The following is a 26129-nucleotide window of genomic DNA, read 5'->3' as shown; positions in this document are numbered from 1 at the left end:
CACACACACACACACACACACACACACACACACCTGCTGACACAAGCACTGTCTCTCTTTCTCACACATACACACACACCTACTCACCCACATCTGCTGTCATCACCCCCTCAATGGTTTCACTGGCTGTCACTCATTACACACCAACACGCACAGTTCAACTGCAGGGTGTCCCACTGATTCACCACTGGTCAGGCTGGTGTGGGTTATGACCTATAGAGCAGCGATTCCCAGACCCCGGTCCCTTATTTTATATTATTGCTTTGTTGAAGGGAGCCTGAGACTCAAACATTTCATTGCTGTTGCTTTAATTGTTGTGAATATGACAAATAAACCATCTGGAAAAACAGCCACATCCTTTGTTTAAAAATTATGCATCTTAAAATGAAGGCATTCAAATTGACTATTGTTGACCACATATAAATAGTAACCGTGCTTACTCATCATAACACGGGTTACATAACATATTAGAGATATCAGTTACACAACGTGGTTAAAGGCCACAACCATCCAGTAAAACAAACCATTAAAATGATCACCCCTGTGATTATTATCCACAGCTCTCCATTATGAAGTGATCTAAAGACGACATCCTCAGACAGACAGGCTTTAGAGTGGGACCTGTCTGTCTCTGTCCGTCCCCCTCCCCACACACACTCCACTATAATTGTCCTCTAGTGGGCGTAATAGCTGCTCTGTGCTGCCATTTTACGGGTGTGACAGGATTCATCCTTTCCCTCTACAACTTCTCTCTTTTTCTACTCACACTGGCTGGGTGGGTTGGTTTCTTTTGGCTATTTGAGAGCTGGGGAGGGCGATGGTGGATACCATCACACATCATTGTGTGATGTGTGTGCTTATTGAGTCGTCGCTGTGATAGAAAGCTATAGGAAATCTGTTGACTTGAGTTTTGTATCAGTTTAGTTTTTGTTCAACTGTGTTAAGGGCCAACGTCACTGAACGTCATGGTTCATTTCGTACTGTTAAAGTATTCCAGTGCCAAACAACGCGTATAACTCGTAAAGTTCCCCATGCTAAGAACAACTTCCTGTAGTTGATGCACTTGGTCACATTGTTGAAACGTTGATCAAAAATCAGTTGTATTCAAATGGATTTATATAGTGAACAGAATACTAAGCAGCTTTTTCAAATATTTCATAAAATACAAAAAAAAGAATATAATAATGACGATACTAATTATGCCTTGATGATGACGTGTGTGTGTGTGTGTGTGTGTGCGCGTGCGTCTGTGTGTGTGTGTGCGCGTGCGTCTGTGTGTGTGTACATGACATTTGTGGAATTTAGCCTCTTGCGCCACTTTTATCTTTTTGTTCCCTCCAACCTCTCCTCCTCTCATCAGAAGGTCAGAGCCCATCCTTCAAGTCGCTCTTCTGCTGCCCATCATCTGCGTATTCACTGCTGAGCCATAACACCCCCCCCCCCACAAGCACACAAAATGGCACTGGAGGAAATTGCAGTCGTTCATCTTAGTCTGCGTGCGTAATCTCAAGCTGGGTCTGCAAGGATCTTCATGCTTCAGACCAGAAACGCCTTTTCTTCTTTTCATTGCTCCCCCTCTCCCCACACTCTCTCTTTGTCTCTCTCTTTTTGTGTGTGTCTCTGTCTCCATGTCTCTCTGTACCTGTGTCTGTCTTTGTCTTTGTCTTTGTCTCTGTCTCTGTATCTCTCTGTCTCTGACTCTGTCTCTTATCTATCATCACTAACGTCTCAGAGATGGTTTTCCCTCTGCCTCAATATCCCGGCTCAGTCTTCTCCAGCCGTGGTTTTTAATTGGGTTTCCTCAGTGTGTAGATAGTCATGGGGCATGGTGCTGATACTGGTATCAGATTGATCCAGTACCAATGAAATTTCAAATGACACACAACCATAACCAACCCCCAAGTATGTAACCGAAGTGCTCATCGATGGAAACTACATAGAAATGGGATAATTATTATTATATTCCACTTCTGTTGAACTGACCATAAGATTCCACTGTGAACCCCCCATGCTTAAGGTGCATTCACTTGGGATATGGTAGGACAACATACGCTGACCTACGCTAGGTCAGGCATTGTTTTCTCGAGCGTGGCAATGTTTAAAACACATAAAATCACAGACATGTTAAAACGTTCTGCCTTTTTGCACTGTGCTGCAAACCTATTGGTTGGTTTAAGAATGTAGGCCCTTACTTTACCAAAATACCCTTTTAATCTAGGCAGCCTCCTTTGCCTGGGCCACATGAGCCTCACATGAGGAAAGCGTGGCTTTGGAATGTATGGCCACCGCATCGGCTGAGTACCAGAGCACATTCAGGCTAGTGGCGCCAGAGCCCAGAGCTAATGCAGCCCTACGCAACCTGAGCACCCATAAGGGCTTCAACGAGAAGCTTTGTTACGGAGACATCACGTTGAACTTCTGCTACCTGGCCGGACTATTCATTGAGAATGGTGCTATAGATGAAGGCGTGACATGACAAATATAAAATTTAATTTATTCAAATTTATGTCTAGACGTATAGACTTAAGAAAATAAGTCTATACTCTTTAGTACAACTAATAAACCTGTCAGTGTGGAAGTAGAAACTAGCGTAAGGGGTCACCCTAACCCACCACACTACTTTCATTTTGAAGTTGGTCTGATATTTTCCTAGACGTGCGTTGGGTGATATGTGACTCCAGTTCGTCATGGAAACATGTTTTTTGAGGCAGACCTCCCTTGTTGCTAAATCAGTCCTTATTGTTCTTCTGTGTTGTCGGAACACACAGTGTGGCTATACAGGCTCACCTCCGGGCGTCACACATCGATCTAATTTAGTTATATTTACTCTGGGAGGCTTTTTCAGGCCATATTAGGTTGCTGTGAACACAGATTTAGAGACAATAAGATGCTGATAGGCTATCGTTTAATCTTTCCTTGAACGGTACGTCATTACATTTCATACACTGATAAACAATTATCAGGGAAGTGTAGTGGCTAGTCCAATGTGCTCAGTCTACCAGCAGCATCCTTAAGCCAACTGCCCCCACCCCTATCTGGTCCTCGGTAACATGTATCACAGTTCACTCGTTAAAGTCGGTCTCAAATATAACTGAATATGATCTAAAGTCTCCATGGATAAATGAGTCTGCACAGAGATTAAAACTGCAGCAATTAAAAGTATTTTTGAACGTCGGCTCCATGTGCACTGTACTTAACCTGCTGTAAAGGCTGGCTGACAATGACTCACTGACTCTCCCTGTGTGTGTGTGTCCTCAGACAGAGGTGATCAAGGGGACGTGTGTCAGCGTGGGCATGTCCTTCCGCCACGTCCCCGCCAGCGAGGGCGACGCCGTGCACGTGAGCATCGAGGCGGTGACGCCCAACTCCCCCGCCGCGCTCGCCGACCTGCAGCGGGGCGACCGGCTCATCGCCATCGGAGGTGAAGGAGGTTTTTTTTTTGTCCTTTTTTATTTTGTTATATATATATATATATAAAAAAACTAACTTATTTTGTTTGGAAAATTCCCATTCTCAAATGTAAAATATGATTTCGGCTTTTTGGTAAAAGTTTATTACCCCTTTAGCAATAAGCTTGAACTTATTTCATTGTATGGTTGTTTGTGTTGCTGGAAACTCAGATCTCCTCTTTCTTCCTCCCCAGGTGTTAAAGTGACATCCTCTGTACAAGTGCCCAAACTGCTGAAACAAGCAGGAGAAAGGGTCGAGGTTCTCTATGAAAGACCAGTCCGCCATCAGAGCCACCCACTAGGTAATCTGGGGCCCCTGCATGAGGGCCTGAGCCATCTGGAGGACCCGACCTTCCTTGGTCCCCAGGGGCCATCGGGATATGAAGAAGATCCGGCCCCGATCAGCACCGTCCCAGACATACTGGACGGCAAGGAGATTGACTCTGAGTTTGAGGAGTTGATGGTGGACTCCAAGCCGAGCCCAACCAGCAGCCCTGGTGGCGCCAACCCCCCGGACGCCAGGGAGGACTTCCTGCTCACAGTTAACCAAAGTCCCAAAAGGGCCGTGGCCAACCTGGCCTCAATCTCCCCCATCCTCAACCGAAAGCTCCTGCTGGTGGGCCTCCAGTCTCCTCTGAAGCCCCAGCCCAAAGAACCACCGAAGCCCTCGCTGCCCAAGAGCAGCGTGGACTCCTTGGAGTCCGGTCCCCAGAGGCCCACTGTTCCTCCCCCGCCGCCCCCCACTCGGCCTCCGGTGCCTCCTCGACCACAGATAAAGTTGACCACGGCCTCCTCTGAAACCAGCCTGTTGGAGGTTACTGATCTGACACCAGCTACCAGCTCTGCTTTAGCAACTGCAACCACCACCTTCTCTATTGCCAGCACCCCCTGCCCCACCACGTCAGAGAAGTCCCCCGAGAAGAGTCCCGTCCACGCAGCCCACAGTGAAAAGGCCTCCGCGGAGAAGAGCCAGGTCAAGGCGACAGAGCCGAAGCCAGCCATGAAGCAAGCAGAATCCTGCGAGGAACTCTCCACCCCTTTGGCTGCGCCCAGTGGCAGTAGGCCTGACTCGATGAAAGACAAACATTCAGAGAGCAGCTGCAGCATACGAGACAGCCTGGAAGACAACTCCTTTAGGGAATGCCCAGAGACCATGTTCCGCAACAAGTCGGGCCGCTGGAGCAACGCCTCGCATGTTTTGGAGGTGGAGAGGAACCATCGCTACCTTAACGTGGCACTGTGGTGCAAAGACCCTTTTAAGCTAGGCAGCCTCCTTTGCCTGGGCCACGTGAGCCTCCGACTGGAAAGCGTGGCCTTGGAATGTATGGCCACCGCATCGGCTGAGTACCAGAGCACATTCAGGCTAGTGGCGCCAGAGCCCAGAGCTAATGTTAGCCGCACAGCCCTACGCAACCTGAGCACCCACAAGGGCTTCAACGAGAAGCTTTGTTATGGAGACATCACGTTGAACTTCTGCTACCTGGCAGAAGGGGAACCTGACTATTCATTGAGGATGGTGGAACGGGAGCGAGAGGGAAGTCTTCACGAGGAGGACCTTAAGGACCGGGAGAGGGAACACGTGCATATGGCCCAGCGCGACGACATGGCATATGGCGCTCTGCAGATGGCCGAGGTGCGCCACAACTTCCAGGACACCCAGTTCCAGAACCCCACCTGGTGCGAGTACTGCAAGAAGAAGGTGTGGACCAAGGCGGCCTCACAGTGCATGATCTGTTCCTACGTCTGCCACAAGAAATGCCAGGACAAGTGCCTCGCCGAGAATCCGTTTTGCGTGGCGGCCACGGATCGCCGCAGCGCAGACCCAGAGGCCAAATCCACCATTAACCGAGCAACCAGCGGCATCACTCGGCACATCATCAACACCAGCTCCCGCCTGCTCAACCTGCGGCAGGTTCCCAAGACGCGCCTGGTCGAGCAAGTGGTCGACATGGGGCCCGGCACAGTGGAGCCCTCCCCAAAACACACCCCTAACACCTCAGACAATGAGAGCAGTGACACTGAGACGTATGCCAGCAGCGCCAGCCCCTCCAAGCAACCCTCCGGTGGCACGGGCATCTGCAGCGGGAAGCTGGCCCGCCGGGAAGGAGGCCTGGACGACAGCGTGTTCATCGCCGTCAAGGAGATCGGAAGAGACCTCTACCGGGGGCTCCCCACGGACGAACGGTCCCAGAAGCTGGAGCTGATGCTGGACAAGCTCCAGCAGGAGATCGACCAGGAGCTGGAGCGCAACAACACCCTGCTGTCGGAGGAGCGTGAGGCCACGGACGCCCGCCGCAAGGCCGCGCTGGCTAAGTCCGGAGAGCGGCTGCAGGCCCTCACCCTGCTGATGATCCACTACCGGGCCGGCATTGAGGACCTGGAGTCGGTGGAGAGCACCTCGCCGTCTGAGCCACACGGCTTCAAGGCTAAAGGCGAGGAGGAGGAGTCTTTGACGGCAGCTGAGATTTATGACAGTGACATGTGCAGCCCAGTGGAAGTCCCGCCTCTGGACGACATCACCGAGGAGCAGATCTGTGTGGAGGCCCTCCACTAAAGAATGCCTTTTGAAGGGGTAGAGGAAGGAGACAGTAGGCTGCAGTCCGGGCTTCTGGCCCCTAGAACCAGTTAAAGATTCAGTTTGGTCAAAGAACTGTCCCTGATGGAATTGGCAGGTTATTACAATGACTGGTCATCATCACATTTTTGAGTGAATCAGAAGCAGCAGTTGAAATTACCTGCTGTTTGTCTTGCACTGTCCCTGTTGGTTGGTTCTAGAGTTTGGTTACTCTTTAATTTTGGAGGGAGTTTCAGTGATACTTGAGGGATATTTCAGCTATACTTGATTAAGATAAGAAGGGTTCAACATTTGATTCATACTTCTTCTCACTTGATCTCTGTGGGCAGCCTGCTGCAATTTTACATAAACCACGAAATCCCTTAAAGGATTGGTGTATGTGTTTCTAATGATAATGGTTTCATTCATTTTGTTTTTGTGAGATTAATGATGGATTGCTTTTAAAGTAATTTCTTCAGAACTCATCGCTGTGTGGATCAATGTCAGCAGAACACTAGGAATCTTCTGATCACCAATAACTTCTCTCTTCATTAACCGCTAAAATAGCTTTATGTCCTGAAAATGTGGTTATTGATAATTATGCTGAACTTGATTATGTTCACATCATCTGTAGTCATTTTATATTTATTCTTTTTACATATATAAATAATATACATATTGAACAAACATGAAGGAATTCTTAATTGATTCATAAAGGTTTGTATTTTATTAAAAGTTGCAATAGGTTATAAACCACGTCAGTAAAGGGAAAATTATTGTCCCAATTATTTGATCATATCGTTTGGTAATCTGGAGATAGTGATGAGGAATGGCTATATTAGTTGAGTAGCCTTACTACCTTCCACCATAATAGTGTGGAAGTAGGCAAGTAAATGATTAGCCCAGCCGCTCAGGCCCATCAGCCTCATCATAATGGATAATGTTTAATAAGAGAGAAGCGACTCTGATCAGGATACTGTTGTTCTTCTGACTTGGATCTAAAGTCAGAACATACCGTAGTTGACCGGATCAGTCCCTGGTTCCTTACGAGCTTCCATAGTAAATCAAAGTACACTCAAACATACACTGAATTGTAATTTCTTAATTTTGGACAATCTAATGAGGTGTTGAGTTTTCTTCAACTGAATTTGGTTTTCAAAGGGACATTTTAAAGTGACTCATGGTATCATCCCTCCTCATAGTCATATGGAAAATGGCACATTTACATGTGGTTCAACATTATTGCTATTGCTAACAAATCTTTGTTAAAAAAAGAATACAGCAAAAAACAAAGTGTCTATGTGATTATGAAATGGCAGCGGCTTGGATGTTTTAAGCTAGCTCCTTAGAGACCATTAGAGCATGGCCCTGCCGCCTGGTAATTGGCAAATTCATACGTGCAGATGAATTTAGTCAAACCTCCAATCCTTGGAAGCACCCGGCTCATCGCAAATCTGGAGTGTCTAGAAAAGGTAAAAACAAAACAAAGTAGGGGCCTAAAGCGGTGGACGAAGAAATCCTTCTCCACCACATCGTGTGTCAGGGCGTCCGTCCAAAAAGCCCTAAATATCCGTTGTTCTGAGCACTTTCTTGATGACGTTTTAACTTTGACAGCTCCTAGGATACCTTAAAATGCTTGTTGGCTTTTGAGCAATGTGTGGAACAGGCATAAGATTAGATTTTTTAACGAAGTAGATAAGTTTGTTAGGTGAGGAGCAATGCTAGTCTGCATCGGCCCGGTCCGTTTCCACCCCGTTGTAGGCCGGCCCGTGTAGCACATGTGCGCCGAGCTTCTTGGTTCCTAGAGGAACACCTGCCACGCCTCATGTATTAGTTAGTCCTTTATTATTATTATCGTTAACAATCGAATCATTTAGTTGTTGGTGTGTGCGTCTGAAACCCAGCCTGCTTTCTGTGGCGCAGATATATCACTGACAACTTAGTTTGTAATAATAATCACTTCTGAACGAATGGACTGATGTTACATCTCCCGCCGTTTGCGGTGTGTGTGTGTGTGTGTGTGTGTGTGTGTGTGTGTGTGTGTGTGTGTGTGTGTGTGTGTGTGTGTGTGTGTGTGTGTGTGTGTGTGTGTGTGTGTGTGTGTGTGTGTGTGTGTGTGTGTGTGTGTGTGTGTGTGATATTAATGGACGGACGGATGGATGTATTGTCACCGGTTATGAACCGCATCAAGTTGTTTTGGATTTAATTGTGGGACCTCCAGCAACCTTAACGAGTTGTTGTCATATCAGGACGAATGTATCCCCTGCTCCTTTGTCTCAGTCTTCTTCTGCTAATGCTGCTTGGCGCCTTTCCCCCATCCACTATGTAGAAACCACGTCCGCTCATGTCGGCTGTTTCAGTGAAGCTTTCATAACCAAATATCACCGTTCCCCTAAACATCCCCTACCAAATCGTAACTAACGTCGTCGTTTGCTTTTTAAGACCGTCCAATATCGTCGCTACGGCAACGTACGCAATACTGACCATGCCGAGGGGCTTTGGGAAGCGTGGGGGCGGGTTGTTCGACTTCCTGTTCCTCCACCCCCCCCTTGAACGTCATGGTGCTTCTCTCAATAGATCCTGGCTGCGCTGTTTGTCGATGTATCTCCAATTAACCCTGGTTTCGCTATTGTCTTTCAAACAACTCCACCCTTGTACTACCACCTATTTTTGTGCGTGGTGTTGTGGATGAGCGCCGCTTTTGACGCTGCTATTGAAGCAAAATGTGCTCTTATTTTGAACATAAAGAAACCCCATTGCCATCGCCCCCCCCAACCCAATTTTCACTGACGAGTGACTTCTCATGCCATTGCTTCCAGCGAGTCATTGGTGGCTTTTGTTTTCTTTCTATTTGTGTGTTTGTCCATTTGAGGGATGTCTTGCATCATTGTGGACATTGCCCATGTGATGAAGCTGTATTGTACATAGCCTAAATAAATATGCTCACCCTCTGATCCACTGGCTGGGTTTTTTTTGTTTTTGTTTTTAGGCCTCAGTAGAGGAGATACAATGGCTTTAAAACTGTAACGTTGTCCCCTCCACCACCACCATCACAACACACAAACAGATGCATATTTTTTAGGAAGGAAAATATTGTTGTTCATGTCTGATTCACTGCAGGAAGCATGGTTGGACAGATCCTTGACGGAGAGATGGGGGAGAGAGAGATGGAGAGAGGGGGGCAGCATTGTTCAAGCATCTGCAAGGTAATTGGGGCCCGACGGCGAAGATGGACATGCTGATTATAGCATGGCTGCTCCTACACGGGTGGATTTATAGTGGAACATTTCTCCACCGTCATCTCCCTCTCATTCTCCCCTTCTCTCTCCCCCTCCCTCTCTCCCTCCCTTTCTCCTGTCCCCCTCCGCAAATCACGAGGCATCACGTACCAATCTCAAAGGGAAGGGACTGATTCGTTGATATGTGAATATTCACGTTTAGCCGCTGAGTCTTTGAACGGTTAAACCGATCCAGACTACTCAAAGATGTCTGGGTTTGAAAAACACAAACAATAAGATGTATACAGACAATGAATAGAATACCAAATCCAAGAGCTGATAGTATTGATATTCAGGTATTGATCACATGTAAACTGTACTGTGAGAAGTGTCTTTACACTTCGTGAAAAAAACAAATCAAAATTACTTTTTTCCAAATCTGTCACACTTTTTTTTTTTTGAAGCATACAACATTTAATTGAGATGACAACATCCCCGTAAGTATCAACATATATTACACATCGGCACACCTCACAAAGCCACCAGGTCATCAAAAATCAAAAAATAGGATATAAAATATAGGATTGTTGTACTGTTTGGTCCCCAAAAGTATGTATTTGAATAAGGTAAACACACAGACCAGAGAAGGCAAGTCAGAGAGCGTTGGGTTTCAAAGGCTAAAGAAATAATTTTCTTTAATAAACACATCTTCTAAAACTGTGGGGAAAAAATTAACAATAGAAACTGCCAAATAAAAATCTTACAGGGGAAATTTTAAACTTGATGATCTCCTCTGTTTTCTTTTATATTCTATATATTATCTTATAATACTGGCCAGAAAATAAAGACTTTTTCAAGTGAGAAATTATAATTTTTGTGTCATCATACCACTTACTTAACCAATAATTTTACGCAGACGTCCTTGTGCAACTGAGTGAAATATATAACGATTATTGTATAATCTATGAATCTATTCTGACAAATAAAATACTTTTTAAGTGACTTTTCAGCACAAATTCTTTAATAATTAATTACAATTTAAATGAAAGAATATCAAGAAATATAAGAATTTACTATTTTAACAGAATCTGTATATCGAATTGATTTATGCTTAGTGTTAATGTATGTCACAATATTGTGATCTTGAGACAAAGAAGATGAATAATAAGCCTTTTTTCAATTTCCTTTCCTTCCATCAACATTGGCGCAGTTCTTCAATGTTCAAAAACTGCAGCCATGACATAATTTATCCATAGATAAAATCACATTAGCTGCTTCATGATGTTTGGCTCAATGTACTGCATGCGACAGCTGGCCAGTTTACGTCTATTCACTGCAACAACCTATGTACATGGTACTTTTTTATGTATGATATATTTGTACATGTAAATGAAATATCACAGATATAAAGTAATAGCAGAGCACATCTTCAAAATGTGTAAAGGGCTCGACTGCACTGAACTTAACTATTTGGTTATGCATTTATGCCTACTGTCAAATACGTTGTGATTCCTTTTGAGGAAATATAAATACTCTGTACACTACATAGGTTTTTTCTCAAATAAATTAGGTGATTAGCTCAGTAAAATCACCTACTTGCCAGAATTTGTACAGTCGCTGAAATTTGCTGTTATAACGAACAACATTGGTTACTGGAACAGATTTGTTATCTTTTTTTAAATAACAAAGCCAGCCTACACTCAACCATGGAGTCAAAATAAATATTTTTAAAAACAAATTATCAAATTTACCTGATTCTCAATTGTTTTGACATTTGACATTGGTTGATAATTTGTAAACACTGATAAAGTTAAAACTGATAACGATGACCTAGAGGTGCAGTAAGACAAGTTTGTGTTTTAAGGATTATTGAAGGAGCCAATTCCTCCTTCATGAGTGACATCACACCACTTAGAAACCCCCTTAGAAACCTTAGACAGCTCTAGAAAGCTCTTTAGGAACCTCTTTAGAAAGCTCCATAGTAGGCTCCTTGGGAAGTGCCTTAGGAACCTCCTGAGGAACCTCCCTAGGAACCTTCTTATAAAGCTCCTTAGAAATCTCCTCAGGAAGCTCCACTTCTGACCTGCTCCTCCTTGCTGTAAGGCTATTGGCTGGACACTAACACACTGCGCGGGCCACCGGCCAGCACCCATGGGCTTTTACACTGAAGAACAACTTTGGTTTGGTCCGGTATGGGCGCCTAAACAGGACACAAAACAGCAACGACAGACACGCAGACATTCACATAGAAACGGCTTTGCAGAGTAGTGTGAACAGTGATTCATATCGCTTATCGATTGTTTCCCCACGTTGTGTTCTTCTTCTGCCTTCTGAGATTTTTGTACAACAAAATATAGATCCTCTCTGGAGTGACCTGGGACCCGCGACCTGCTTTTAGTCGTAGTCGTCGCACTCCAGCTCCATATCATCCCCCTGGTTGTGGCACTCCTGCGTGGAGTATGACCGCGTCTTCATTGAGCAGTTACTGTCCATCAGGATGGCCTGCGGAGAGGAACGCAAGGGTTTTAGAGGTCAGAAGGTCATTGGGAGGTTGAACCTGAGGTCGTTGAAGGCCCTTTACTCCCGTGACACCCGGAGCCCTAGTGACGGGCAAGGATAGGACACCCCTACAGAACCACAATGCGGGATAGAGGAATTAGGGTGGACCATAAATTATTTTAAAGGTCCCTGTAATGAACAGACTGGTAATGATGTCTAGCCACTAGCAAACTAGGACATTGATATAACCGGCAACTTGAAGTTGAACTTGCAGTTGAACTTGAAGTACATTTACTTTAACTTTAACTAACTCTACCAGAGTATATATTATTTTTTATCTGGAGATTATTCAGCGTCTGTTAACTGTAATTCTCCTCTTGTTCTTCCTTAAATTCATGTTAACGTCCAAGATTAGTTAATATACACTCACTCACACAGATTTGAGCTTAAGTGCTGGGTGTCGTGTGTGTGTGTGTGTGTGTGTGTGTGTGTGTGTGTGTGTGTGTGTGTGTGTGTGTGTGTGTGTGTGTGTGTGTGTGTGTGTGTGTGTGTGTGTGTGTGTGTGTGTGTGTGTGTGTGTGTGTGTGTGTGTGTTTAAATAAATTATTTTAAAGGTCCCTGTTATGAACAGACTGGTAATGATGTCTAGCCACTAGAAAACTAGGACATTGATGTAACTGGAAACTTGAAGTTGAACTTGCAGTTGATCTGCAGTGCAGTGCTCAGGATCCGTTATGCAGTTTCTCAGTTTCCTCTGTGGAATATTTGTTCAAGACAAAAATGAGTTCAAGAAAACAAACCTTGGCCAAAATCACTTTGATGCAACCCTTTTTAAATATATGGGTTTTGCCAAGACACATTTTGAAGTTGTACGTGACTGTGTCCTTTCAAAAGTAATCAGTCGTTTGTGTCTGGGGGTGAACTGCTAAATGAGGTGTTTTGTGTCTGGGAGTGAACGTTTGAAGTCTCACTATTTTCTCCTCCTGTCCTGGGGGATTCCTGAGGAAGATGCAGAGAGGTGCGAAGAGGATGTCGATTATTCCGATAATGGTCATCAGCCAGGGGAAGCCGATGTTCTCTGCAATGGAGCCTCCGATGGAAGGACCTGGAAACACAATGTTCAGAGAGGTGGATCAGAGCAACGTGCAGGCTGGTACCCCTCAGTTCATTCAGGTGGGGAATTAAAGGATTTAGAAAATCACTGCATCATATTTACTCTATGTCACAGCTGGACTTGTTTGTGTAATGCAACGTGAAAGCACAGACCTATGGTTAGATGATGGGGTTAGTGTTAGGGCTATGGTTAAATAATAGGGTTAGTGTAAGGGCTATGGTTTGTTAATAGGGTTAGGGGCTCTTTGTTAGTTCTAGGGGTGAGGGCTAGGGTTTGATAAAAGGGTTAGGGGCTCTTTGTTAGTTCTAGGGGTGAGGGCTAGGGTTCGTTCCTGCTCACCCAAAGCGAAGCCCATGCAGAAGGCCACGTCAGCGATGGCGTACACACTCCCGTACACCGACACGTGACGCAGGTCTACCAGGTATCCCATAATAGGCATCATGGAGGAGTCCACCATGCCTGTTACCCAGACATCATCATCATCACTAGCCTTAACCCATTGACGAACAAAATATTCATCATATTTGTATTGTAATTCTTGTTTTCACAAAGCAAAATTAGTATCTTTACAATATCCCCCTGGATAATGCTTACATACCCGTGGTATGAAATTACTGATGTACTGTATACCTCTGAACCATCTAGCTCACTATAGTATACCAGCGTACCATCTGTATTCCATTTAGCCCACAATAGTGTACTACTGTAGCATCTACTTCAATATTACTATACCAGCGTACAATCTAGCTCAATTAAGTAGACCACTGTAGCATCTAGCTCACTATAGTATACCAGTGTGGCTTCTAGCTCACTAGTAAATCCCCAACCATTTAGCTCATAGTATACTACTCTACCGTCTGGCTAATGATGGTATATGAGTGTAACATCTAGATCAATATTAATATACCAGTTTACCATCTATCTCACTATCCACTGTAGCATCTAGCTTACTATCATTGTACCATATAGCTCACCATCTAATACGACTGTACCATCTATAGCTCACTCTCGTATACCACTGTACCATATTACTAGATCAAATGGGGTACTCACCGATGGCAAAGCCCACCCCAAAGTTTGGAAGGATCAGCCCATAGATGTTTGTTGCAAATGGTACCTAGTGACATTGGCATTCAATTAATCCCCAACACTAGATACTTTTTCATGTCACATCCTATCCAAAGTCATTTGTATTTCTGACTAGTGTATATCACATTATGCCAAATATTATGACGTTATTTGATATATGATATAATATGAGTCATTATAAAATCCATCATAAATTATGCTGTGTGTCCAGCTACGAATATGATGAATTTAGACAGTGGACATGTGCAGTAATAATTACCTTTTTAGAATATAATTAGCTGGATTTTTTTTGGACGATGTGTGTGACGATGAGGTCTGACATCATCCATCATTTGGTGATAATCAAGTTTTGTACTTACGCAGATTACACTCAGCCCCACCACGAACATCCCGATCATAGCACAAAGCCATCTGGGCGGGAACACAGGGTCATCCTGATTTGCATATCTCAAATACATAACTTTACATAACATAACATACATTTTTCTAATTCATAACTTAATATAACTAATCCATCACTCAATATCTCTAATCCATAACTAAATATAACGAATACTTAACTTCATATCTATAATAATAAATGTTCATATTTAATACTTAACTCCATACCATATCTCCTACCTTATCCATAACTCAATATCTCTATTCCATCACTCCATATCTCTATCAATCATTTAACAAAACAAATACATCAATTCATATCTCAAATCTATAGCTCTATATCTGTAATCCATAATTGATCATTCTTAATACATAACCCCATCTCTAATTCATAATTTAACACCCTTAATACATAACTCCATATCTCTAATCCATAACTTAACACATTTAATACATAACTTTATATCTCTAATTCATAATTTAACACCTTTAATACATACTGTAACTCCATATCTCTAATGCATAATTGAACATGTCTAATACTAGCTTTAGAGTTGTCTGGCAACCGGGGGTTGCTTGTTGAATCCCCTAGTGTCCCTGAGCAACACACCTATATTAAGTGCTCCCGATCAATGGCTCTTGCCTCTTGTCGGTGTATGGGTGAATGTGAGGCAATATTGTTAAGCGCTTTGAGGTGCTACAGGTTGGAAAAGTGCTCTATAAATGCATTCCATTTGCCGCTTACCATTAATCTATCATCATCAGTCATCTTCCATTGAGGTAATAATTAAATAGCTCTAATCCATAACCTCATCTCTAATCCATAACTCCATATGATTAAGACATATTTTATCAATAAACTAGTTCTAGTAGTTTTGTAGCAAGTTTGAGAGTTTGTAAAACAGATACATGTCCGAATTTCTAGCAGTGGATTAGCGCCAGCTGAGAGCGAAACAACGTATTTTCACTCTTAAAGAGGAACTAAGAGCAGAGGCCCGCGAGCTGAGCCACGGCAGATAAGTAAGACTAGTTAAAAAAAAAAAACAATAACAACATCTCAGAGTTAATTTCCCTCCTCACCTCCCAATCTTGTTAGCCAATGTCCCGAAGATGTTGGTTCCAATAAGGTACGAGATGGACGCAGGCAAGAAGGCAACACCTGGACATAGGACAGATACGCAGATAGATCAGGTTGTGTGTGTGTGTGTGTGTGTGTGTGTGTGTGTGTGTGTGTGTGGGTGTGGGTGAGGGTGAGGGTCCTAGATACGTGTGCCCTGCTATCGGGGGCTTCATCTCTAGGCTGCGTGAGAATTTCCCGCCATTTGTAATAAAGAGCCGAGCGCCATCCCCCTGCCAGCACGCCTCGCTGTAATATCCTGTCGAAGGAACGCCATCGAACGACCCCCTCACTCCCCCTTCCCCTTCCCCCCACCCCCACTATCGCTCTATCCACCCCCACAATCACTAGCACCTACCCCATGGTTTGTATTTATTTACTTTATTTACTTGTAGCTTCTCTCTCTTTAGATAATGGGCTGAGAAATAAAAATAAAAAGCGTTTAAAAGCTAAAAGCTGCACCAGGCAGGGCTCGGCTAGTGTTGTAGCGTTATTAGATGGTAGTAAAACATTATTTCCTGAAAATAACACTTTAATATTGTATTAAGTAAGTCTGCATTGCAACAATGATTAAAAACCTTCACTGAGGTGATGCATGTCAGCTCTACTGTATAAAATATGTAATCTATATCTATCTAGATGTTTTTTAAATATATGAAATATCATAGCCAACATAAAGCATTGGTATAAATGTGTGGGTTGTTCAGATGCTTCATATATAGCGTAGTACTCTTATAATTGTCTTATATTTCCAGTGAAGCACTTTGTTAAGCAGTGTGCTGTATAAAGTTGGATTGAATGATATACCTAGCTGCCATTTCCGGGCACACATGGTCTCCATCATCCAGATAGGCAGGGTGGGCTCCATCATGGCTATAGCCATATTCCCAAAACAGATTGCCCCTGCACACACACACACACACACACACACACACACACACACACACACACACACACACACACACACACACACACACACACACACACACGTTATGGACCGACATGTAAAGGATGGACAGGGTGCACACAGACTGGTTATAGCTGTGATCCTGGAGAGGCACAAATAGGAGATAGAGAGACCGGCAGGTGGTGAGAGTGATCAGAGAGACAGACGGGCGTTAGAGAGACCGGCATGTGATAAGAGAGAGACAGACCAGTGGTGAGGGTGATCAGAGAGAGACAGGTGGTGAGAGTGATTTGTTTCATCTTCTGTTCTTCAATTCCTCCCTTCCTCCCTTCCTCCTTTCCTCCTCTCTCCTATTCTGTTTTCTCCAGCTCTTTCCATTATACTCTTCCTCTCATAGCAGAATACACACACACACACACACACACACACACACACACACACACACACACACACACACACACACACACACACACACACACACACACACACACACACACACACACATATATAAATAGCCCGACATGTATGCAGCCTCACATGACAGCTACAAGGATGACAACACATACACACACAGCTCACTTCAGAAACCAATTCCACACACACTCATCTGCTCTAAATCCTGGGATCAATGGCCGGCTCACACCCTGGTTTTGTTGTGGTCATATCCCGGTACATAATAATTGCCTTCCACTTCTTCTACATTAACCTCACTCTACACCCCATCTTCATGTGCTTGGTTATATTTCTGTACATATGTAATCTGTGTGTCTATGTAGTTCTTGTGTCTTACCAGCTGCGATGATAATGTAGGGATCTTTCATGAGGTTAATCAGCGAGGTTCCTTTCTGGTTCTGTATGGGACGAAGAACATTTAGGGCTACTTTAGTCTAGGTATAGCGTATGGTTGTTTCCTTTACAAGAGAGGCTCAGAACTATCCAAGCATACAAGAAATTTTGGAGCAGCTTCAAAAAATATAAGTGCTGCATGAACACAAAGTTCCTAAAAAATCTCTGAAAATGTGTGCTACATTTGAGATGCAATTTGTACTCTAGCTCTGCTCCTGTCTCTGTTCACAGCTGTTGTAGCAATACAGAGGATAGGTGGGGCATCACCTATCCTATATCCTATAAAATCTATATTCTGATTGGGAGAGTGACTCCATTATGCTTTTGTCTTTAGAATCTCTCTTAAGTTCTGATTAATAGAGCTATTTCACAGGCTTCTGAACCACCTCAAAACCCATTCACATGGTAATCCCCTGTCTCAATCATTCATTAGAGTAACATGTAGACCTCTGGGACATGATCATCTAAGAAATCCTAATCCTTAATTAGCTTACAGGTTATTCCACTGAGTCAATCTTTAATTTCATTAATACACAGGATCAGATGTTATAATCCCTTGTGCCAAAATCCAAGGAAAACACATATTCAGAAGCCCCTGTCCAAACCAACCTTACAAGCACGCTGGCTACCAAACTACCAACCAAAGGTGAAAAACACGAGACAACTAGCCCAACTAACAGCAGTAAATACAGCAGTAAGCAGAATATCATTGGGGTTATCAAGTGGGCACCCTCTTCCACAGGTGTTTCGTTAAGTTAGGCCCACTTAATATAGAGATAAGAAAAAAAAGATAAAGATAAAAAAATAAAAAAAAGATACAGATAAAGATAAAAAAAAAAGGTACAATATACCTATCCTAGCCTATGGCTATCACAGCCTAAAAACAGCAATGCCACATTCACCTTCAGGTGAAGCACCACCTTCAACAGTTATTAATGTAATAACACCAGGGCATGTTGGATTGTGTATCTTTTATTCCTGACCACAACATCTTTAGTGCGTATACACCTGTCGAAGGGCTAGCGTCATGCAGATTGTTTGTGGGCTAATTAGTGAGCATTGCAGGACTCCTCTTAAACCCAGCTGGTTTATAATGAAGAGGTTATTCTATTGGAGTGGAACTTTAATGGAATTACACAAGGGTATGGTGGTGGGTTGTGTACCCTTCCTGATCCTACGTCGCAACATACTGGAACTCACCAATTAGCTTAATTAGCCCACAAACAATCTTCATGACACTCGCCCCTCGACTGGTGAATATGCACTAATGATGTTGTTCCCTTCAGTTAAACCCTCACGCTCTTTGAAAGACGAACATTCCTAGAAGTCCACCTAACAACCAAACTAGCCAGGGCCACTGATGTGACTGCTCCACAATAGTGTGTCTACAAAGGCTAGTGTGTCACACAACTTATTGTTGTGTGAGGTAACACACTCACACAACATTAAGTTACTTTATGTTTTGAGAGATTTGTGGCTATCATCTCAGCGTTGTAAATCCCTACGTTCCAATGAGATTACCATTTTAGGTAACGCATATTTTCATTTCCCCTATATTGCCCAACGCCTCTTGGCTGCAATCATTTAAGGTCCAATGTATGACATGCGATTGTCCCATTTACTATCAATATTTGATCATTTATCAGACTGTTTTTTTTTTTTTATACCAAATGACTCCCAGTAACTTACTATAGTGTTTTAGTTTATGTTTAAAATAGCAGGTAGGGGTTAGGCATCTTTCTCAGGGATCCTCATGTAGCCAATGGGATCTGAACCTAGACCCTTTTGTCTGAAAAAACGAAAACATTTTAGATGGCTTCTAGGTTGCAGTATAATTATCAGGAACATTTAAGCCACAGTTTTACTTAAGCATTTTCCCTGTATTTAATTCAAATCATTCACCAACGAACAACACAAGTAAAGCGAAATCCAGCTGCCTATAACTTCAGACACACACTTCAAGTCATATTTTCATGTTTGAGACCCCGTGTTCAAACATTGAGCTGTTGATTCACACTCGCTGTGTGTCCATCAATTCACAAATTACACACCTGTGTTGACAAAGCTTGATCCCTTAATAACCACACTTGAAGGACCAAGGTCTGTCACAGGCCATGCATGTGCCTCAGCAGGTTTGCAGTCAACAATATACAGTATAAGACTGTACATTTGAATCATCTCAAATGGATTGATGTGATTTACTCGCTAATCCATATGGCAGCTGCATTGATTTTCCCTTTCTTTGTTGAGTCGGAAAATGATGCTTTTGTATGTCCAAATAAGTATTTTAGTGAATCTTGTGGTAGTTCCTACTAGCGAAACTGTCCACTGCTGGAAATACCTTAATGCAGAGAGAAAACACAAAAGGCCTTCAGAAGAACTAGCTCTGACTAGATGGAGAACTTGGGAGGATAGCTCACCTCTGGCTCCACCTTGGTAGGTTGTAGAATGAAGAGCTGCAGAGCTGAAAATGCAGACAAACACACATTTGAAAATAACCACCCTTGAAGACAAAATCCTGGTATATTTGTAAAAGAAACCTGACTTACAGAGATAATTAATATTCTGCAAGAAGGAACCCAAAAATATCCTACCTCCATCAAACAGTGCCAGAAAGGCCAAAATGAGAAATGGGGCGGTCTTTCCGACAAACTCGTACATCACGCTGCCGAATGGTGGCCCAACTGTGATATAGAGAGAGAAGTGATGTTCGTCAATTGGGCCAGGCTTTTAACATGTATTTAATTTATTTAAGCCTGCCAGTGTTGTATACACACCTAGCACACCTAGTGCCAGACCACCCAGGGCTATCCCAATAGCGTGACCCCTCTCCTCGTCGTCCGTGTAAACACTGGCCAGCATGCCCATCCCTGCACGGCAAACAGGCAGACAGCCGTCAGGCATCACCATGGAAGAGATCAGGCAGATCATTATGCGATTATATTAATCAATCATTGTTTCTGACATCTACTGCAACAATAGATAAATTGGCACTAGAATAATAATATGTAAGAATAGACGTGTCGGCCTCATTATAATACAGCCAATCAAAAGACAGCCTCTCTGTGAAGCAGTCCCCTGAGAAGGGGGTCTGGTGTAGACTGACCCAGTGGCCAACACTCAATCTCTCAGTGTCAGGTTCTGCATTGATCCAGGACCGACACCTCACTAGGCCAGTGACCTCCAGGATGAGACTGGGTGGTAGGTAAGGACAGCAGCTGGGGGGGGGGTATTTGGAAAGGGTGTCCAAACATGGACATGAGACATTGTTTTCCTGGATACAGGTTTGAAATGGAAGGAACTGTGTCTCCCCTTAGTACTGGAGGACAAATTAGGAAGAGTGCCACCTTGAAAATACCTTTCCATACTCCTGCAGAACCAGTGCTTCCAACAGAAACATGGGGCAGGAGCTCCAGCAAGGTCTGACTACTGTGGACATGCTAGAGCTGCCAGGCGTGTTCAAACTCTGGCTTGGTCCTCCAAGAGGCGGACCGTTTTCTCGAGTGAGAAAACAGTAGTATAAGAGGAAGCCAGTATAAGAGGAAGCCAGGGAGGAAGTGGATAACAAGATGAATGACCCCACACGCCTTGGAGATTAGGCTGTAGGGGTCAAGTCCCTCCCATAATTGGTGCTTGTAAAGAAATGTTCGCATAGCAGCCAATTCCTGGAAAGGAAGCTTGGCCTTCCAGCCATTCACCCAGCAGGAGTATGAACCAAATTCTACCAAGTCTAGCCCGCATGTGGAAGAAATCCACTGACAGGTAAATTGTTTTCCATCCCAGGTGTTTTTTGATGGTGTGTGATAATGTTTCTTTGAGAAAATTTGTTGACAATTTGGAGTAAAATGCCAAATGGGGCTCTTGTACTGTTGTGAAACTGAGATGATGAATGAAGGAGATGTTTCTCACCAGCCACAGAGGAGCAGGAGGAACCCACCCCCTGCAGGGACCTGGCCAGGAACAGCAGCGTGTAGCTCGATGAGAAGGCAAACACTAAACCAAAGCACACACACAGACAGACAAATCAAAGGCATTGTTGTCAATGGCCCATTCATTTTGTCGTTGATAAAGGGTTTTGTTTGTGAAGAGATTTAGCGGCAGACTTACTAATAGTGGAGAGGAACATGATACAAAAGCCAATGAAAATCGGAAGCTGGTATCCTATTCTGGAAGGACACAAAAATATATATTTTTATACATATGGCTGAGGTGAAAACTAAACATGAAATTCATGCTAAGTCCCTAAAAAAACACTTGGCAGATTTCAGCTGAGGCTTTAAGTATGAGTCATACCTTCATAAAAAAAAAACATGGCAGAGAACACAAATCTTTCATTGAAATCGGATGTCTAAAATGAGCCAATCTCCGAGCAAACATGAGTGTTTGATTTGTACGAGCTGACATGCATGAGTTGGCTTGCACTGCCCTTCGTCAAGAGAGAAAGACGCTACAGGATAATAGGATTCTATTTTGTGCCTCAATTACAGCATATCTGGCTGACTGGGACGTAATGGCTGCTTCCAGGCTACCTCTATGGAGGTATAGTACCTTAAGCCATAGCATTCTCTAACTATGGAACAATATAACGTACACCCTTAGCACTCTATAGAACTACAGAGCCATAGCACCTTTAAACAAAGCACTCTTTTGAACTTTAGAACCATCACCTGTAGCATTCTCTAGAGCTACAGAACAATGTAACATTATTGAACTCCCTCAAATCATTTAACCTTTAAACATAGACTTATCTCCCTAATATAACCACAGAACATAAGCTATAGCACTGTCTACAAAATAGAACCAAATCACATTTAGCCATAGTATTCTAATCACAATAGAACCAAGTCACATTTAGCCATATTACCCTAATCACAATTGAAACATCTCACATGTGACCAAAGTATTCCAATCTCATTAAAACCAAGTCAGAATCACCCACAGCGCTCTCTTGAACTACACCACACAACCATATAACATTTACCCCCAATACTGTATAGACCTATGAAAACCCCTGCCAACCATAGCACATACTTAAACTATAGGACCTAGATCTGTTAGCCATCGTATTCTGTAGAACCATGGAACCTTCCCCCAAACTCTCTAGAACTAACGAGCCTAGATCCATTAGCCATCATATTCCATAGAACCATAGAACCTTCCCCCATAGCACTCTCTAGAGAACTATAGAACCTAGATCAGTTAGCCATCATATTCCATAGAACCATAGAACCTTCCACAATAGCACTCTCTAGAACTATAGAACCTAGATCTGTTAGCCATCATATTCCATAGAACCTTCCCCCATAGCACTTTCTAGAGAACTATTGAATCTAGATCAGTAAGCCATCTCATTCTATAGAATAATCTAACTTTTACCTATAGCATTCTAGGACTATAGAACGTAGATCCATTAGACATCTCCTTATTTAGAACCATACAATATTTAACCATTGCCCTCTAGGGCAATGGTTAAATATTGTATGGTTGTGGGCACCCCGGTGGCGCACTTGGCTAAGGCGAATAGCATATATTAGGCACAGTCCTAATCGCAGAGACCCAGGATCGTATCCGACCTGGGTCATTTACTGCATGTCTTCTCCGCTGTCTTCCACACTTTCCTCTCTGTCTCTCTCTATAATAAAGCTGAAAAATGCAAAAAATAAATCTTATATATCTTATAATAAAATATATATATTGTATGGTTGTAACTATAGAACCTGTATTTGTTAGCCGTCTCATTCTAAATAACCTTAAAACCTTCACTCCTAGAACTATAGAACCTAAATCCTTAAGCCATCTCATTCTATAGAGCCATAGACCCTTCACCCATATCACTCTCTTTACATAAGGCATGACTTATGTCTTTTGATAGACAATCTATCTTGCTTTTGCTATTCAGAATAGGTGTTTACTGTATATGACAAAAGTGCTGTTGAATATTGTTTGTTGTTTTAGTTTCCTAATATTAACTTGCTATGGATAAACTGACTTAATCCTGAGACAGTGCAGTCCTTTGTCAGTAAAGCAAGCTTTCTATCCTATTTCTGCAGAGTTCCTGTTCTCATTGTACAGAACAAAAACTACATGGCTCATCTTGTGACTTGTGTTATTAAAAAGGCTGCACGGAGACATATATATGGGAATATGTAACTGTATATAAAATATTTCAGTGTAAGAAGGCGGTACATTATATTGACATTTATGTTGAAGTTCAAATATGTCTCAACATATGCACGCATGCACAGGCTAAGAATGAACACACACACATGCACATGCACTCACGCAAGCGGACACACACACACACACACACACGAGTCCCATGATTCACTACAGGGAATAATTTTGGGAATAATTTTGCTCTGTTTGATTCAGTTGGATGTCTGCTGCTGAAACAGACATGACAGTATATGGACACAGAATAACATTACACAAACATTGTTATCATACACAACATTTGATTATCCTAAACAGAACATAGAGAATGGAGTCTGTTGTTGCTCTTTCGGTCCAATTTCCTGTAGATTTGCTTTTTGATAAGAAGTTGTACAGAATACTGTAAGGACCTCTGACGGGCTGACTGTCTGGCTTGGATGGAGACGAATCAGAGTAAACCTTCTTGTTCCGTATAGTTGGTTATCAAGTCTCTTGCTCTGACTCTAAGCTACAATTTCCCCTCTGGGCTACTTTTTTAGTTTTCTTTTTTAAAAACATTGTCTGGAACACACTGCTGTGTGTGTGCGTGTCCGCGGAGTGTGCATGGATTAAAGTGAGCGTAGTTTGACATCCTGCCCTGGTCGTTGCCAGTTAACACCTAGTAGACAACTGTCATGTTCCAAGAGCTTGAAACATGTCTCAGAGTCGCCATAACCTATTCCCACTACACAGGCAAACTGTGTTACTAGTAATGAATGTCACAACACACACACAAAACAGGACGAAGACTAAAGTAACAGGTTTATTCATGTCATTACTCTTTGTAAACCGTTTGTCACAGACACACAAGCCAGTGTAAAGTAAACCCTACCTATTGGTCAGCGGCCCAATGAAGGGGTTGGTGATCAGCTGTACGGTGGCCTTGGAGGCAAACAGCAGCCCCACCTTGACATTCTCATTGAGTAACTTCTTGCTAGAGTTGGGGCAGTCGTCACCAGGCTGGGGTGTCCAGGCCACTGGTGTCGCTGGCGCGGCAGTGTTGGAAATGGAGAGAGGGAGGTTCCGGTCTGAGGAAGGCTGGGCCGTGGCATTCCCGCCAGTCACCCGGACGGTGTTGTCGTACAAGGAGACGATGCTCTGGAAGCTGCCGGGGGCGCTGCTTTGGGGCGCCGCCGTGCTGTTCCTCACCACAGGGACGGGGGTCTCGTCCATGGTGTACAGGTAGCTGGGGATGATGGGCACTGGCGAGGCGGGGAACACAATGAGGCGTTCAGTTCATGGCTGTTATTAATGTTTAACGCTTCAGGTCCTACATTTGGTGTTGTCTTTATCTCCTTCTTTCTTTCTTTCTTTCTTTCTATGTATTAATATCAAATACTTTATTTGATATTCATAACGAAGGAAATTCTAAATCAGCATAAGACTTTCTATGACGAGAATGAAAATATTTGTTTAATAGATTCATTGGTTTTGTTCAGTTTATTTGCACAATTACGCACATTTCCGGCTCTGCAGTCACTGATTGGCTCTACGTGTTAGTTTGTGTTGATATAATAAAAAATAACATTCCAGTCTATCATACATAATAACTATTAGTTGAACCGGGGAACTGGAGAAAATAATCCAAGCCTTCGGCGCCTTTTGATAGAAGCGACGACCCCGCTCTGTCTAATTACACCGCATGCGTCCGTGCGTAATGGAGCGTGCATCAGATCGGGCTGTTTCGGTTGATTTGTGCGGAGAAAAAAGCACAGACCATCATAAAAACGTTCAAGGTTAGATTCTAAGGAGGCTGTGTCTAAAAATAAAATATATTTATATTTATCACACCATCAAGGCCATAGCTATCGCTGTGCGTAGACGTGCGTAATGAGGCTAATACTTATAATGCCTTACAAAAATATTCCTAATGCATCCATGTTTTTAATAATAAGATAAATAAAAATAAATAAAATACCGAATCATAACAAGATGGTGCTTACAGATAGAAAGCATGGGTGTCCTAGGCAGATAATGACTATAAATGAATAAATGCAAAACGAGCAATACAAAAGAGCCAGCAGCAGTGGGGACAATTAATGGTCCAATTTGTTGCACAATATTCATTTAGATCTCGCTTATGGTGAACGATTTTTACCATTCTAAGTGATTAAGACTTCCAAGTTCGCTTAATATTAACACCAGCGGTCATCTCAGTTAGATGACGGTATATCGAACAGGTGAATAAAATGAGGTTCCCAACGTACCGACCACTGTGAGAAGCATGTTGTCCAGAAGCAGAGCGACAAAAACGATGAAGAGAATTAGTTTCCTCGATTGCCTCTCTTCTCGGAGCCATGTTATCAACTTGAGCTGCCGGACTGCGTCTAGTATCCCCATGACTGCAGTCCCCACGGGAGAGAGCGAAGGAGATGTTCGCCCTTTGGAAATCACACGCGTGTCCGCTTCTTTTGGAGACAGAGGGCGGGAGTCAGTAACCTCATAGAGAGAAACACACCACCTGTAGCACAGCAAACACCATCAGGACATCTATTCTACCTTAGCCGGATGAAAATGGATATCATAACCTTTGCTCATGAAAAAATATTGAATGGGTCTAATAATAGGCCTAAAAAGTTGTGCGCAAAGTCCACACAAGTTCACAGATTGCAACAAAACATTTGAACGTATAATTACAGAAACCTGAGGATTTTTTGTTGAAAAAAAATCTTACCTTACATGCGCACGGGCTAATTCCCTTTTTCCTCTGTTGCACTGACGAGAGACGCATCAGAAGCCGTCCCTACTTGACGGGTCCTTGAC

General features: G+C 43.2%; 2 protein-coding genes across 2 annotated transcripts in view; one reads left to right on the top strand and one right to left on the bottom strand.

Annotated features, from left to right (window-relative positions):
• Nucleotides 1-8951, top strand: part of pdzd8 (PDZ domain containing 8) — a 32300-nt gene extending 23349 nt beyond the window's left edge. The window contains exons 4-5 of the mRNA XM_084470431.1: nucleotides 3259-3421; nucleotides 3644-8951. Of these exons, the coding sequence (XP_084326557.1) occupies nucleotides 3259-3421; nucleotides 3644-6003 (2523 nt within the window). The 3' untranslated portion in view covers nucleotides 6004-8951. The remainder of the gene's footprint in view (nucleotides 1-3258; nucleotides 3422-3643) is intronic.
• A 1204-nt stretch (nucleotides 8952-10155) lies between these two features.
• On the bottom strand, nucleotides 10156-26129 carry slc18a2 (solute carrier family 18 member 2). Its single transcript, XM_084471035.1, has 16 exons — nucleotides 26041-26129; nucleotides 25574-25827; nucleotides 24199-24568; nucleotides 21282-21340; nucleotides 21084-21167; nucleotides 19952-20044; nucleotides 19769-19858; nucleotides 19595-19638; nucleotides 17119-17179; nucleotides 16229-16324; nucleotides 15385-15463; nucleotides 14283-14334; nucleotides 13888-13951; nucleotides 13174-13293; nucleotides 12692-12825; nucleotides 10156-11723 (listed from the first exon to the last, which is right to left on the bottom strand). Exons 2-16 carry the CDS (start codon nucleotides 25704-25706, stop codon nucleotides 11616-11618), a joined length of 1587 nt encoding a protein of 528 aa, XP_084327161.1. The 5' UTR covers nucleotides 25707-25827; nucleotides 26041-26129; the 3' UTR covers nucleotides 10156-11615.

Source organism: Micromesistius poutassou, assembly GCF_964030765.1.
Source record: "Micromesistius poutassou genome assembly, chromosome: 7".
In the NCBI taxonomy this organism is placed as follows: domain Eukaryota; kingdom Metazoa; phylum Chordata; class Actinopteri; order Gadiformes; family Gadidae; genus Micromesistius; species Micromesistius poutassou.
The sequence above is the reverse complement of the archived record's forward strand: the minus strand, read 5'-3'. Positions and strand labels throughout refer to the sequence as shown.